Genomic DNA, 15,024 nt, shown 5'->3' with positions numbered 1-15,024 from the left:
ATAATGAATTATGACAATGAATCCAGTTCAAGAAAAGTTTCATTTCTCAAACTAAACTACAATTGTGCTAGAGAAAACACTGAGCACCGAAAAATAAAGTAGACAATCACCTTCAACCAGGCTCCTGTTATTATACTTTAGCTATGACATGAGAGGCATAATTTCTAACTTGACTGGCAATTGTAGTCTTCTCTCTCCTTGTTTACCTATAAATGCTCTAATGTGCCAGACAGGCAAAATCCTTTGTTTTAGTCCCAAATTTGAGACAACAAAATTCTAAAAACAAGCAACTCCCTATTATTTACATCAAGACATAAGCAATAAAAGATGTCTTAAAAACAATAACCATTCCAATGTCAATGAAAGGGTTTGAAACTATCAAGATAATTTACATATGTTTATGATGATTCAATTATTTAAACATTAAACATCGCTCCCCTGCACATTGAAATAGAGCAATACGCATTGCACCACATCAAGCAGCTCCAATGTGCCATGTCACTTCTAGACGATGACTCTACAATCGTCTGTTCACTCATCTTTTATGCCTCTTCTCTATTTGTTTGATGAATCATTATATTTGCTGGATCTCTATGCCTTCTATCATGCTTTCAGACATATTAAAACTAAAATACAGAAATAAGGAATGGCATCTCATACAAAACCATTAAATTATTACTCTGTGGCTGAGCAATATCCTTATAATTTGTATTCTTGTAAAATGTTTATCTTTTTCATCCATGCTGTGAGCTCAGAAAAAATTAACTTATGGTTACCTCAGTGCTTGCTGTAAATGGCCAAGTGTTTGAACACTACAGTTATTATGGTATATCTTTGAGTAATTAAATACCATAGAATAACTTCCAATTACCAATAAGCTCTATGTAATTAAACATGTGTGATTGAGAGGATGACAAACGTGCTCTCAGAAAAAACATTCTAAAGATCCTGCTCTCTTACTACTCCCTAACTTGAGACACTGGTTTCAGGTAGGGCCCACCGGCACTCATGTTGTGGACCAACACGTATTTTTCTTCATCAGACTTTGGCCCAGTGCAAGAGAGAAAAACATAAAATGGGAAACAAGGGGGAAGAGAAAGATGTAAAAACAGTGACAAAGGGAAGTTCAAGGATGAAAAAGAATCTGCAAGAGTGAGATAAAGAGGCAGAGTGTGTCTTGTGGTGGATTAACAGGGACTGAAGTGGAATCAGGTCTATGCAGACTTGGTTTTCAGTACTGAGCTGTTTGATAGAGACGGATGTACTTTTCTGAGCAAAACCTTGGGCCCTACAACATATTTTTTTTTACACATTAAGCACTGTCTCTTACCATACAGGTTTTGTCCATTGAGCCGGTAGCAATAAGCGAACAATCCCAATTGAACTGAGCACTGCTGATTTCACCTCGATGTCCTATCAATGTCTGCATCTTCCTTTAAAAAAAGAAGAAAATAAATTATATTCAAAAAGAACTTCAACACAGTACATGATTCCACCCTCAGGCAGCAGCACTCTAACATGTGTATGTAGGATAGAGTCTTAAAATCGATCTCCTTGTTCCTCAGAGAAAGTCTAATTTATTTCTCCTTCCTAGCCATACCTCTTCCTGTCCCACCTCTTCCATGGATTCTCTCCTGTTCAACCTATATCTCGGCCCTCTTACCTACCCCATCCTGTTGTTTGGCCTTACAAGCTACAGCTATGCCCACCACGTGCGTTTCATCCTGAGGCTACAATACTTGACTGACTCCAAGGATAGGGCTATGCCTCCTAACAGTAGACAAATGGATTATCCAGAACCATTTAAAACTGACGATAGCAAGACTGAAATGCTGTCATGTTTTAGCGGGCTCTATTTATAGCCAATCATCACCCTTTCCTTGATATCTACAGTTGGACAACTCAACAACCCCAATTAATTCCAAGAGCAAGTTGGAAGGCTTCCTGGACTTGTGCCTCACCATGGCACATGAAATCAACCCAGTTTTTTTATTTTAAGTTTTGTGAAGATCTCAAAAAATTGTCTAAGAAAATAAAGTCCATATCTCCTTCTGGAGACCTCCAGCACTTGAGTCACTCAATCCTCACCACAAAAATCACCATACATGGAAGCCTTTCATTCTCAAGCAGGGCACTGGGGATTTCCAACCAGGGTATGCCAAATTGATTCATTAAAATGTCAGATGTAGCATAAATGAGACCACACACCTTTTTACTTCCCTATGACAACAAAGAGGTAATCTATTGTTTCAATCAAAGGCCCTTAACTTCAGTCCACTTATTACTGAGTGGCTAGGGAGATGAATCTAACCTACAGTAAACATGTCTTCTTATAGCCCGGTTTACTTTTGTTCTTTCAATTTACTATCATGCTCGGAGACCACAGGTTGCAAGACAGTGGCCCAGATACCCACAGGCAAGTCATGGACACCAGCCACTGCCCCAACTGAGGACCATGCCCAGTAAATCGGATAGATTCTTCTGAATAGAGAGTTCAAGTCACAGAACCTAATCTTAGCACATGGTTTATGGACACCTATGGCCCTTATTTTATTGTATTGCAACACTGATATAGCACTTACTACCACTATGTGGAGCACTGAAGTGCTTGCCTACATGAGTAGCATGTCACACCATATGAGGTGTGTGGCTAAAGAATGTTGTTTTTATTTTGATCCTATGTGAGAAGGGTTTCCATATTGTACGTTATTAACACTGAGGTGAGGTTATCGTGTTATGGGTTGCAGCACGCAGCAGTGTGTTGGCTGATGAAGTGTAAGAGACAGACACGCAGACACCACAAATAATGGAGGGTGCTCACCTACATTTTTCATAATAAATAACTGTAAAACATTTTTTCAATACAATTCAATACAATTCTTCTAGTTTCATTTGTCTTCAGAAATTACTTAATTTTATTCGGAAGTGAAAAATAGACTTATGAAAAAATGAGAATAATTTGAAAAACAGCACTTAGCAGAACACAAGATCATGGCAACCTAAGTGCAAAACATGAAGGTTGATTTGTTCCTTTTAGCTACATTACCATCTGCTGTGCAAGTCTTCACTGTGCAACAACGTTCTCCCTTTCTAGTCTACAGTTCACAGGGTGCAGTTATGTTACTTTACACAATATGCCAAGGGAGCCTGCCAAGTGGGTCTTTTCATCACAGAGCGTGGGTTAAGAGGACTTCGAAGCTGCTGTTACCTGCCAGTGGTCACGTCCCACACCGACACCGTGTGATCGAAAGAGCCTGTAATCACCCGTTCGCCGGTGGTGTTAAAGGACAACGAGATAATTTCAGCAGAATGTCCCTGTTAAAAAGATAATTATACTTTAAAACAGATCTCCTTTACAAGAGGTCTAATGAACCAGAATAGCTTAATGTTAATCTTGTGCAATAGTCAATGCTTGAAATGCCTATCAGAGTACAGCGTGGTCGCTCTAATTATCATTCCGAGGAAACGAGGAAAAAGGAGTTCGTAATGTTCAATAAAGACGATTAAACATGAAACGTTAATATTTAGTCAATTACATCGCATAAGCCGCACAGACATTAGCAGGGTAAGATCTAGAATAAAATATTAACCGTGATACAAAGTCACTGAAGCTATAATTACTTTTGAGCAGCCTTTGTGGAGGGAAAAATTGCAAAAAGGGACATTTGTAGATGTAGATGTCTGCACCTGAACGTTCCCCATGGAAGCTTATCAAAGCTGAGACCCCTAACTCAGCTAACTCAAGCCCCGCTGTAGGTGTCCCGTGACAGCAGCACTGCTGCTTCGTTGCTGTTATATATACGCAGTAAAGTGAAATATAGCCTGGTTTTCTACTTGACAGAGCACAAGATGATGTTCTCACAGTCCAAAAGAGAATTGTAGGATAATATCTGCAGGAGGGAAAGCTTACAAGGGTAATTTCAGAGGACCTTACTAGGGACTTGTATTTTCATAAACAAATTCATTTTGTGCACCTTCAAACACAAAATGTGCAAAATCACAAATCACCCTTCCTCGTGTAGTGTCCCTTTCTTGTTTCCAAGGTTTTCATTCAAGGTTCTTATAGAATGTGACTTACACAGAATTGGTTCTTCTCGGCTGTTTGTACAGGTCTGTGAGGAGAGCTGATGGTCCAAGGCTGTCTGTGAATAATGAACCTTTTAGCTATGGTGATTTGTAAACATTGTGAATAAGCTTGGTGGCAGCCCTGGATGTAAGTCTTCTTCACCAGTACACTGTTCCTTAGCAGGAACTTCTCATCAAGCACGATAAGGAGAGTCGAAGAATGGAAGCAGGAAGAGAAGCTGCACAATGTGTGCCAGGACCAGTACATCTGCGGCCTGTGCAGGTAAGAGCGGAGGGCGTTGGGGCCGCTGGGTGGGGCCGGGGGACGGGAGGGGTGGACAGACGACGAGGGACAATTAATTTTTTATTTGATTGTTCCTTGTGGTCGTCTGTTGAATCCCAACCCGGACCCACCGATCTTACCTGCACGGGCTGAGGCTGGACCATTAAAATGCAAGTGACGAAGAGTCTGAATTGTTCTGTGGTTCCAGCTGAAACATGCCATACATACTATGGTTGGGGGAGCACAAGACCAGGGTTTACTTTCACAGTGATGCACATGGCACAGTATGTGCATTACAGAGGCTGAATACAGTGAAGATGTTGAGTAAATGGGACTCCCACATTCTCCCACATTCTCCAGAGGGAAATTAGTAAAGCCGAAATACATTCATTTATCATCCCTTTCATCTGGGAGTTCTGGAAAGTTAGTGAAACGTATGTGTGCATACCTATTCAACTACGACATAACCCCTGAGCTTTTAACAACCAAGGTATGGAGGGGAGGTAGCGGGCTCTGTACCTACTCCTTTCAAATGAGAACCTTAAGCCATATGCATGGCTTTCACAATAGACCATGCGTATTTGAAATAAGAAAAGCTCAAAATAGACTTCCCCGTCTCAAAGTGCAAGGTCCCAAATATCAATTCTGATGAGCCTCAATTGGAATGTAATATTTCAGAGTTAAACTCGGCATAGGGAAGGCAAGATGCAGGACACACTTCACACACTAGGGATAAGATTCAATGGGACATGAAGGCTGCAAATGGCACTGTGGAGTAAGGCGCATAGTTAAAGTGTCAACTGTGTCGAGACTCCACCTTGTGTTTCAGTTGGTAGTGGAAACATGGAGAAAACAAAGGTGATGAGAATAATGACAGAAAGAATACAATGATTCATTTAAAACTTAAAGTTGAAGACTGTGAATAAGCAGTATGAAGACAACCAATGGGGTAGAGACCAGCTACCAACTTCTAACTATACTATCCTCCCATTTAGGTCTCTCAATTCTTATCATCATCATATAGCTTTATTTGACAGCATGTATCATAAAATCTTCGAGTAACATATTTACAATAAAACAATGTTTGATAAAATTTTACAATACAGTACAAATGGGTGCAAAAAGACTCTTGACATAAAGTTAAAAAACAGCATACGAGACCAATTTCATAAAAGGTTTAAGCTTAAATCTGAAACACTATATACATAAAGTGGCATAATCCCTCGCAGTAAACAATGTATAAAGTGCAAGAGCTATCTATGTGATTAAGAATGTTCAAAGATTGTAAAACGTTCCAAAATAGTAAAAGATTTTAATCACAAATAATGGGACATAAAATCTATAGTAAGGTCACACCTCGTTGGGCTCTAATCCTAATTTGCCAAGCTTGGGCTAAAAATGTGGCCACTCCACAGGAAAATAGGACGCTGGAATCAGATTTTAAAATATGCATAGCAGACCGGTGATCGCGCGTGCCCATGCCTCTACATATTGGTTTTAACCATTTACTCCTAGCTTTATTGTAGGCAGGGCAGGCAAACAGGACATGGGCATCACACTCCACCAGAGCACCACAGCATGGGCAACTCTCTGTCATGTCCTCGGCTTTGCACCACTTTGCCTTTCGAATGTTAACAGGGAGCGTGCCATATCTAAACTTGATGTATAGAGTCCTATCTCGTGGGACCTGGATCATATCTAAATAACGTTCAAAGCTTCTAGTGTGTTTGAACAGGAAGAACTCCCCTGTCAGTCTACCCAACATTGGCTTGCAAAGTTCTTGCCTGTCAATCCAATCCCAATAGTATCTCTTGAGTTCCGCTTTGCTAGGGGGAACCTGACTGGCCCATGCATCTCTCAAACCAAGTTGTATCATAACTTTCTTTACATACGATAGCCATTTGACCTTAAAGTTTACGTCCAACTTCATTACCTCCGTTAGAGCTGCAGCATAATTGGTAAGCTCTTCAGTGTGCCGAAGGCGAGCCCAAAAGAGCAATGGTCATAACCTGGCAATTGCTCTAAACGGACACCTACCCATGTCGTACAATTCTTATCCCACATGCACACAATGAACAGTTGGTTGACCTGGTCTCCACGGGAAAAGTCAGCAGGGCATGTCAAAAAGGTGTAAGAAATTATCTCTGCTACATTACAGGGAAAGCCCCTAAATGCTATAATGCACATATGTATGCTTGACAGGGGTTAATTAAAATAAATAAAACTAAATATCTGCCTTGTACCCATCCCTGGCATAATCAATGTTTGTGACTAAAGAGAAGGGTGTCGGGGAAACTTGGAAGGGTATCACAATGAACATCAAACCAACAGTAAAACTCAAGGAAGTTGAATCAATTGCCACTTTTGAGAGACTATTTCAAATAATTAGCTTGTAAAGGAGAAAGTAAATAAAAATATACAAGTACCAGGTAAAAACAATAATAATGGTTGTAGGAGCTCTCTTATAATATCACATCCAACCAAAAAGTGCTTTTCCAAGAGATTTAAGATTTTGTATGGAATGACTATGCAATGTATCTAAAATAAACACATTTCTGGTACTCTAACAATGTGTGTGTGGAACTTTGTTGGGATGTGTACTATCAATCGAAAATTGAATTCGGACTTTAGAGTTGTAAAATGATGAAATCGGGGATTTAAAACAACGGTTGATGCAGTTGAAACTTCTATACTTTCGGCACCAGTCTGGGTGGTGTGCTTAGATTAAATGTACATATGCTGAATATGTCCAAAGAAACATAGGGATATTGAACAGATCAGAGGACATTTTGTTAATATATTTCTCCTGGCTATTAGCAAAATGTGGAGACCAGCGTTGGGCTTTCCAGAGCACACATTTTTTACAGTGACTGATGACTCTAAGCCAATTGCTTATCCACATTCTTCAACCAGAAAATGTATGAGAAAAAGAGGCTCCTTAATCAGGGGGAGGTTGTGGGGTTAGTGAGGATTAAGACAAAAACAAATTATGTGAAAATGAAAAAATAAATGTAAAGAAACCAATTACAAAAAAAATTAAACATAAGGATATTTCTTTTGAATAATATGTGTCACACATCAAAATTGTTATATTTCGTAACTAGCGATTTCAGCATTGTAGGGTTATGCTTGAGGTTAGGGATGGAATTGAGATTGCATTTGGCTACGTTAAAATGTAGAGTTAGTATCGAGGATGGGGTTATGAACAAGATTACGTCTAGGGTTAGAGACATGCTTTGGGAAAGATGAGCATTATGTAGGGTATGGATTAATGGCAAGTGTTATAGTTGTGCTTAGAGGCATATAAAGGGCCTCTAGGTTTTGAAAGGATTAGGGTATTTTTTAGGGTGGGATTATGAAATACTGCTAATGTTCCATATTGTTGTCAGTCAACAACACCTGGGGACACGCTGTGGTCTGACGGCTAGGGCGGTGGACTTCAAACCCAGGGAACCGGGTTCGAGTCTCGGCACCGACACTCAACATCCTGTGATTCTGGGCAAATCACTTAATCTCCCTGTGCCTAACAACAACAAAAAATGAATGTGTTCTTGTGTAACACAACTGGTGCTCATGTAAAGCGTTCTGATACCTGAGACTTTCGGGTCAAGTTTGCGCTATATACAACTCCCAAAAAGCAAAAAACACTGTTGTTGAAGGAGAGTATACATCATCTAACTGGCTTGGTGCTGAAAATAAAACTTTAAAAAAAAAAAAAGAAAAACAAGACAACCGTAGCTATGGAGGCTGGGAAACCTGACGGATCTAACCCTCGCAGAAAATAAATTTATCAGAGCCATAATGAACCTTCCAGTAAACACACCACTGTTGCCGCTCAGGTTAGATCTTGGCTTAAAACCTATTGAACATTTTGCAATTCTCAGGGCACTCCTGTTCTGGATAAGGGCCTGGACAAGTAACACTCGGGTCCCGCTGAAGGAGGCCATGGTTGAGTTGATTGCCCTGCACAAACAAACAGGTTGAATTAAGTGGTTCAACAAGATTAAGGCGTGGTTCATTAAATTAGGGCTGGGACAGCTCTGGGAGGAACCTGGGACCATTATTAAATCTATTGCCCCCCTTGTCAAAAAAAGGTTCTGGGGATTGATGGCTTTGGAAAACATAGAATGCAATGCACATGGCACTTTAACCGTGAGGTTTTTTAATGTTAAAGATAGTTTTGGTCTCAAAACTTTCCTGGACGATATTGAACCACCACAAGCACGTGCACTGTATACTCAACTTAGATATGGAACAATTCCCTTAAATGCAAGGAGAAGTTGCTGGGGTAATGTGCTGGCCAATCCAACGTGCCCTTCTTGCCACAGTGCCCCTGAGACACTTGGGCACTTTCTTTATAGTTGTCCCTCCTATGCTGAACCTGGATAGCTCCTGTCTGTCGCATGCTTTCCATTAGGTGCCCTTTGGAAGCCACACGCATCTTTAAATCAGATACCACAAGATGGCTGGTGTTTGCTATTTCGAGATTCCTGCTATTTGCCTGGTGGAGGAGATCAAAATGTGTTATGCAGTCTCTGAACATTGTTGCACCTTTTTAGCTCTTCTTGCTTCTATGTTTGATCCTGCTCATTATGTTTTTAAGGGGCCTATAACATTGCATTTTATTGGATATTTTAAAGCACATTCTTTTAACGTAATATTAAATGTTTTTATCATGATGTATTGTTTTTTACAATGTCAATGATCATACTTTTGATCGAATAAAGCATATATATATATGTAAGACAACCGTAGTGGTCCTGGCAAATATCCCATTCATTTCCCTAAGAGCATCCATCAAAGAAAATTATGGGACTTTTTATAGGGAACTTACATGAAGGGATCTTGTGTAAATCCAGTCTCTCACATCTTCAAGAAGGCTTACAGAAATGCATCAGAACTACACACTAAGCTCTCCGATTGAGCTTATTTTTCTTAAATAAATTCTCTAACAGAAAGAAGCATTCTGTGTGATTTTGAAGAAACTTGAACGTGATTCCAATTGTGTGAACAGGTCAAGCTGAAGATTGGTCTTACGGGAGATAGCATTTCATTGATCACTTTGAACACTTTCAAGCTCCACATAGATAGCTTTCCTCATCGCAGAGGAGGTGTGGACGGAGAGCCCATCTTGACATTAAAGGTCACAAAAATAATCTGATAAAGCTGTGTTTTAGCTCCATTACTGTTCTGCTTGTTGAAATGCTATAGTAAAGCAACTGTTCCATCTTTGCAGAAATAGGGTGTGACGGGACACAGTGTGGCAAATGGCTTTCTGGCACACCCAAATTGCCATACAGAGGTCGGGGTAGAACATGCACTAGCAGACCAGTTGCTCCCTCTCATGGCTGAGGGTCCTGCTGACTTGCTAATTATTATTATTCACTTAAAAATATTGCATAGTTCTCACACTCCTCTCACATTAAAATGTAGGTACAACGTTGAATGTATTGAACTGTTATGATATTTCAAGTCACTGTAAGACTAAAATTGGAGGGAGGGAGCAAATTGGTATTCCTATTCTCTTCTGTGCCTTATTTTGAACAAGTCTTCCTTAAAACTCTGAACGCATGTTTCTGTATTTAGTACATTTGCAAAGAGGGGCACAGTAGAGGTGTGAAGAGCAAATACAGTGTATATATAGGTGTAAATGAAGATGAGAGTAAGGAATGGGGAAAAGGAGAGCGAGTTGAGAAGACAGGGAAGTAAAGGGTATGGGGTAGTGAGGAAGGGAGGGGCCATTACAGTGGCAGAGGTTAAACAGTAGGTTTACTTCTACAAAAAAGAGAGAATCTAGAAGCTAAGAGCTGTAGTGTAAAGCGAGAGTGTGATAACTTAATACTAACGCCGTGGAAAGAACACAGAACACACTATTGCTCACAATTTGTTTTATATGAATCTAGTTCAGTGCCCAGGGTACCAATCATAATAATTTCAGCTGTGTTGTTCAAAAGGAAGGAAGGCAGTGTTCTTTCAGAAATGAATGCCCCCCCACCCCGATTCCTTGAAACACAGAGCTGATCATGTAGCCCGTAAATGAGCTTCTCATGTGAACCCCATATGCATAGATTCGTATAGGCAGTGTTTGCGCTCTTGGGAGAGGGGTTCTGCAAATGTTCTATCCAGATAATGCAGACCTTTGCTAGAGCCAAGAAGTAGCATCCGCCATACCGAGTAGCTTATCACACTGCTGATGTCAAACATACCATGCGGAATAGCCACTGAGGCCCATGGTTCAAAAGGACGTGCCTGCTGGTTTCACTGATACTGAAGCGGAGAGCAGACACGTATGGGTCCAGCTTAGGACAGGGACATGGGAAATGGACTAGACTACAGCCCAGGGAGGGCAGCTCTAGCACAGTGAGCTGGGTTGACTGTCATGGAGTGTAGAGGTGGAGGGATCCATTAACAGGACTCATCCTGTTAAGGAAACTGAACTTACGCCTTACCCTTACCCTTCGATCTTTATATTGCAGGAATAATAGAGACAAAATGTTCCTCTTCAAACGACTTCAGCAAAGGAGTTTGCCAGCATAGGTGGAGCAATGTGTTTTTTTACTTTAAGAATGGTTCCGGTGTCAGGACAATATACCCTCTTAATGTGACAATTACCCCAGGCATCAATTATTTGTCATACTGTTGCAGCTTGCATTGTTTTTATGTAAAGCCAATTTTGTTTAGAATGCAAACTAGCCTTCTTCTATCCCTTACGATTTTTTTCAAATAACCCTCCACATATTGCACAATTATCAGGAATGTGTGGAGGACGAAGGGAATCTCGAGTCCATCGCGGTGGCTAATTTAAATATACATTTCAGACCAAAAGCAGTTACTGCATTCAAGTAGAACCGCTTATGGTGGCCCTTGATCTGCCACTGTGATACAAATGAAATTAATGTACAAGGCATGAGCAAAGGCCTCGAGGAAGCCTCCTCCAGGCGCATCACACCGCTGGAATAAACTACATAAGAATCCCACAATCAAAGTGTCTGTAGTGCAAAGCGCAAGGCTCTGAAATTCCCTTCTTTTTCTACAGTTACATCTATTTGATCTATGAAAAGTCCACTGTCAGAGAACAGAACAATCAGTTTATCTACAGAAATCAAATGCAATGATGTTTTGATATTCTGTAAGCATTTGCAGTTATGCGTCAATTCTCCTCCCGGAAGTGTGTTTGATAAAAAAAAATTCAAACAAAAGTGTTTATAGAAAAAAAAAATCGAAATGTATTTTCTTTTTCTCCACATGTAGCTCTACATAAAGATGCAGCAACTGGACATGTGCGTGGTCGGTCACCAGTTAAGAAAGGTGGTGATAATGTATGTTGGGTAACGTCTTCTAATCCAGAATGTAAACTTCCGTAGCTAACGTTAAGGATATGTTCTCAAATTAATTTACAACTGATAAACAGTGGCGGCTGGTGACATTTGAAAGTGGTGAGCCATGAAACAATTATCGTACTGCACTGCAGCGAGGGATTCAAACCACCTACGGAGGCTTCAGGGGGGTTCCTCCCCCAGAGATATTTTGTCAAAAGAGTGGGCAAATAGTGCAGAGGAGCAGAAAAAGAGAGAGGGGCCACAGGAGAAAGGGAGTACGATGAGAAAGGGAGGCTAAGAAAGACATGAACGATTGGGGAGAGAATTGGGAACAGAGGGGTAAGAGAGGGAGAGAGAAAGACAGAGAAAGGAGAGGGCAAGGAGATAGACAGGGTGAGACGCATAGTTACGGCCCAGCACCGATCAAGAGATAGAAGGATAGAAAATGAAGGAGAGAGACAGCAGAAAAGAAGAGGGAAGCAGAGAGAGGAAGAGAAAGGACAGTGCGAGCACACAGTCAGCGAGAAAGAAAGAGATAGAAAGGGAGGGGGAGTAACAGAAGGAGTGAGACAAGAAAGACAGAAAGGAAGAGGGAAGCAGGGAGACGGCGTGAGAAGAAACATACAGCCATACTTGCCTGAGAGCACACCCCACATCCAACTTGACTGCCGACTGGGAGATCTCAAGACTCATCTGTACCCCCAAATAATCGGAAACTACTCACAGACTTTTGGTTACACAGCAGGGCCTTAACTAATCAGAGCACAGAACACTGGCAGCGAGTCACAGCCCCACAGTCATTACAAAATGCAGACCCTGTGGAACTGGAAGTGGGGACGCTCTAGGTCGGATTTAAACTCCGGGCTTTTTGGGAAGTTGCACGTTTACGAGTTTGCATTTTTGTTTATGAGGTGAGTAGTTTTAATCTCATCAACTCTTTTACATTTTATGCTGTTCCGTCCTCGTCACGTTGGTGACGTCACTGTCTAATCTCCACATCACTTGAACTTCTCACTGACCGGTTCACACTCTGACGAGGACTTTTAAATTATGTATACCTAAAACGCGCACTACATGTCCTGCACATCACCGCGAGCTGCCTCACCTGACCACAAAAGTCTCCCGTAGATGGACAGAAACGATACAACACAGCAAGCGAGAGGGATTAGTGTTTCACCAAACAAGAGCATCATTAACGAGTTTATCAAAAGTGGCCTGTGATATTTTTGCGCTGTGCCATCAACCAGAAAACCATTTTACAATCACAACAAGCAAGTTTGCCGAGGCCTGGAAACCTTCTGTAGCCGCAAATCAATTCTGACACTAAGACCAGACATCCATATTCACGACGCTTGTATTCATGTAAATGCTAAGCTATCAATAATACTCGGCAAGGTGATCCAATCACTTGTTGCAGAATATCTACTTTACAGCATACCTACGGATCTCAACACTTACTCTGTATCGTATTTTCAACAAATATGGATAACTACTTGGCAGTAAACCTACTTACATACAAGTTAAAAACATTATGGGGAACATATTTAGCAAAGGTTACAAAGACTACATTGCCAGTGAACCAAAAGAACCTCAATGCGGTGAAACACTTGCACATCTCTCAGACTCTCCCGTAGGTTGATGCGCATTTCTGCAATCCCCACTCTTTTCACAAATTAAGACCGTATTGTTGAATATAAACTGTACGGTAACTCAACAAAGTGTTGGGACACACAAGTTCAACCAACACAGGCGGCCCAAAACACCAACAACCACTTCACATCACAACATGGGAAGGCATCTGCACATCCCACAGTGTTAGAGCACGCGTGTTTAAACAACACACAGGCACAACCACTTCACATCACGACAAGGAAAGACATCGAATGCAGTATTTGTCGGTTGAGCATCGCAAAAAATATTTTACCATTCCGTACCGGTCTGCGCCGCCTCTGCACGAGTGTTGAAGAGCGAGGGACCCCGGACCAGGAGCAACAGGAACAGCCGCGACGTCACTGCAGTGCCAACCCCTCTACTAACGCTGCTCCAGCAGTGCCGCCAGGATTGGTTTTACTCCCTGCTCATTAGGAGACCAGGGGCTGCGGCATCCAACCCTCGGTCTCCTAATGTGCAGCCTAGAGTGCGCATGTTCGGGCTGATCGTAAAAATTATCAGCCCAAAAACGAACATGCGCACTATTGCTGGGACTGCAACTGAACTGTATGACTGTCTCTAGTGCGCGGCTGGCCTGTCACTCAACTACCTGAGTGCTGCCGCAGCCCCGCCCCCACCCCAGCGTCCCTCGTTCTACTTCTCTGACGCAGAGACGCTAATTGCAATCAGGAGTCCTGATTGGAATTAGCGTCGGAGAAGTAGAACGAAGAATTTCGGCCCGTGGTATTAGTGGGGCAACGCCCCCAATGGACGCACCACCACTGCTGATAAATCTAGTTAGTATTTTAGGAAGTGAGTTCCAGCAAGAAGTTCATGAAAGAAAGTTGAATCTCACACGTATTAACACCATGACTAACCAGTATGAGGAAGAAAACCTACACTTAACGTGACAAATTCCTCTCCGGTCTGTATATCCCACAGCTTAGCTGTTGTGTCCATACTTCCAGTTGCGACCAGGGTGCTTTGGGGGTTGAAGGATAGACATACCTGAAAGAAAGAAAAATAACGAAGGCTAAATGTTGCATACACGAACTTGCTCTCTCTTAGCGTACTGCTTTTATGCTGCTAAGTTTGGAATCACTCCTGTAAATTTAATTTATAATATCACTCGTCCAATCACTGCTGCGAAGTAGCTGTTCTGCCAACAATGCACACATATCCCATCTGATGGAATGGCTCTAAACACCAGGATTAACTAGAGCCCAATAAACCAAAGTTGCAAAAAACATTTTATAGTAGCGAAGATGATCCTTTCAGTATCGTGGGACAACTTATTTGCTGTTTTTGATTGTATGTGCTTTGCTATGATGACTGAAAAACAGCGGGAAGGAAGGAAGCACGAGTCAGTAGGCTCTCAAGTACTTCAATCTACTTGGGAAATGTGTGTTCCCCAGATTCATGTCATCTGGGTTTATTTATCTTGTATTCTTTGCAACTCTCCACCTCCTTTAGGAAGGCATGAGCTTGTTTTTCTATTAAATGTTCACGAATATTAAAAGAGCCAATGAGATACAAGTAGATTTGTTTTTTTTCAATAAAATCTAAACATTTCAGTAGACCTTAAAAGAAAACTGATGAGCCACCCTTACATGTGATGCATTTTGGGCCAGTGAAGATCATTGCCAGCCTTACAGCAACAGGACAGTTTCCCTATATGTAAGAGTGTGAGACTCCTTGAAGAGCAGT

The 15,024-nt window shown here is 41.4% G+C and overlaps 1 protein-coding gene across 1 annotated transcript in view; it reads right to left on the bottom strand.

Moving 5' to 3' along the window:
• DAW1 (dynein assembly factor with WD repeats 1) overlaps positions 1-15,024 on the bottom strand; it is a 151,127-nt gene that overhangs the window by 58,393 nt on the left and 77,710 nt on the right. Inside the window, exons 7-9 of the mRNA XM_085634505.1 lie at positions 14,218-14,325; positions 3,209-3,315; positions 1,331-1,433 (exon numbers count right to left, since the gene is read on the bottom strand). Of these exons, the coding sequence (XP_085490631.1) occupies positions 1,331-1,433; positions 3,209-3,315; positions 14,218-14,325 (318 nt within the window). The remainder of the gene's footprint in view (positions 1-1,330; positions 1,434-3,208; positions 3,316-14,217; positions 14,326-15,024) is intronic.

This window comes from Triturus cristatus, chromosome 11 (genome assembly GCF_964204655.1).
Source record: "Triturus cristatus chromosome 11, aTriCri1.1, whole genome shotgun sequence".
NCBI lineage: Eukaryota > Metazoa > Chordata > Amphibia > Caudata > Salamandridae > Triturus > Triturus cristatus.
Note: the sequence above shows the minus strand (reverse complement) of the source record. Positions and strands in the feature narration are given on the sequence as shown.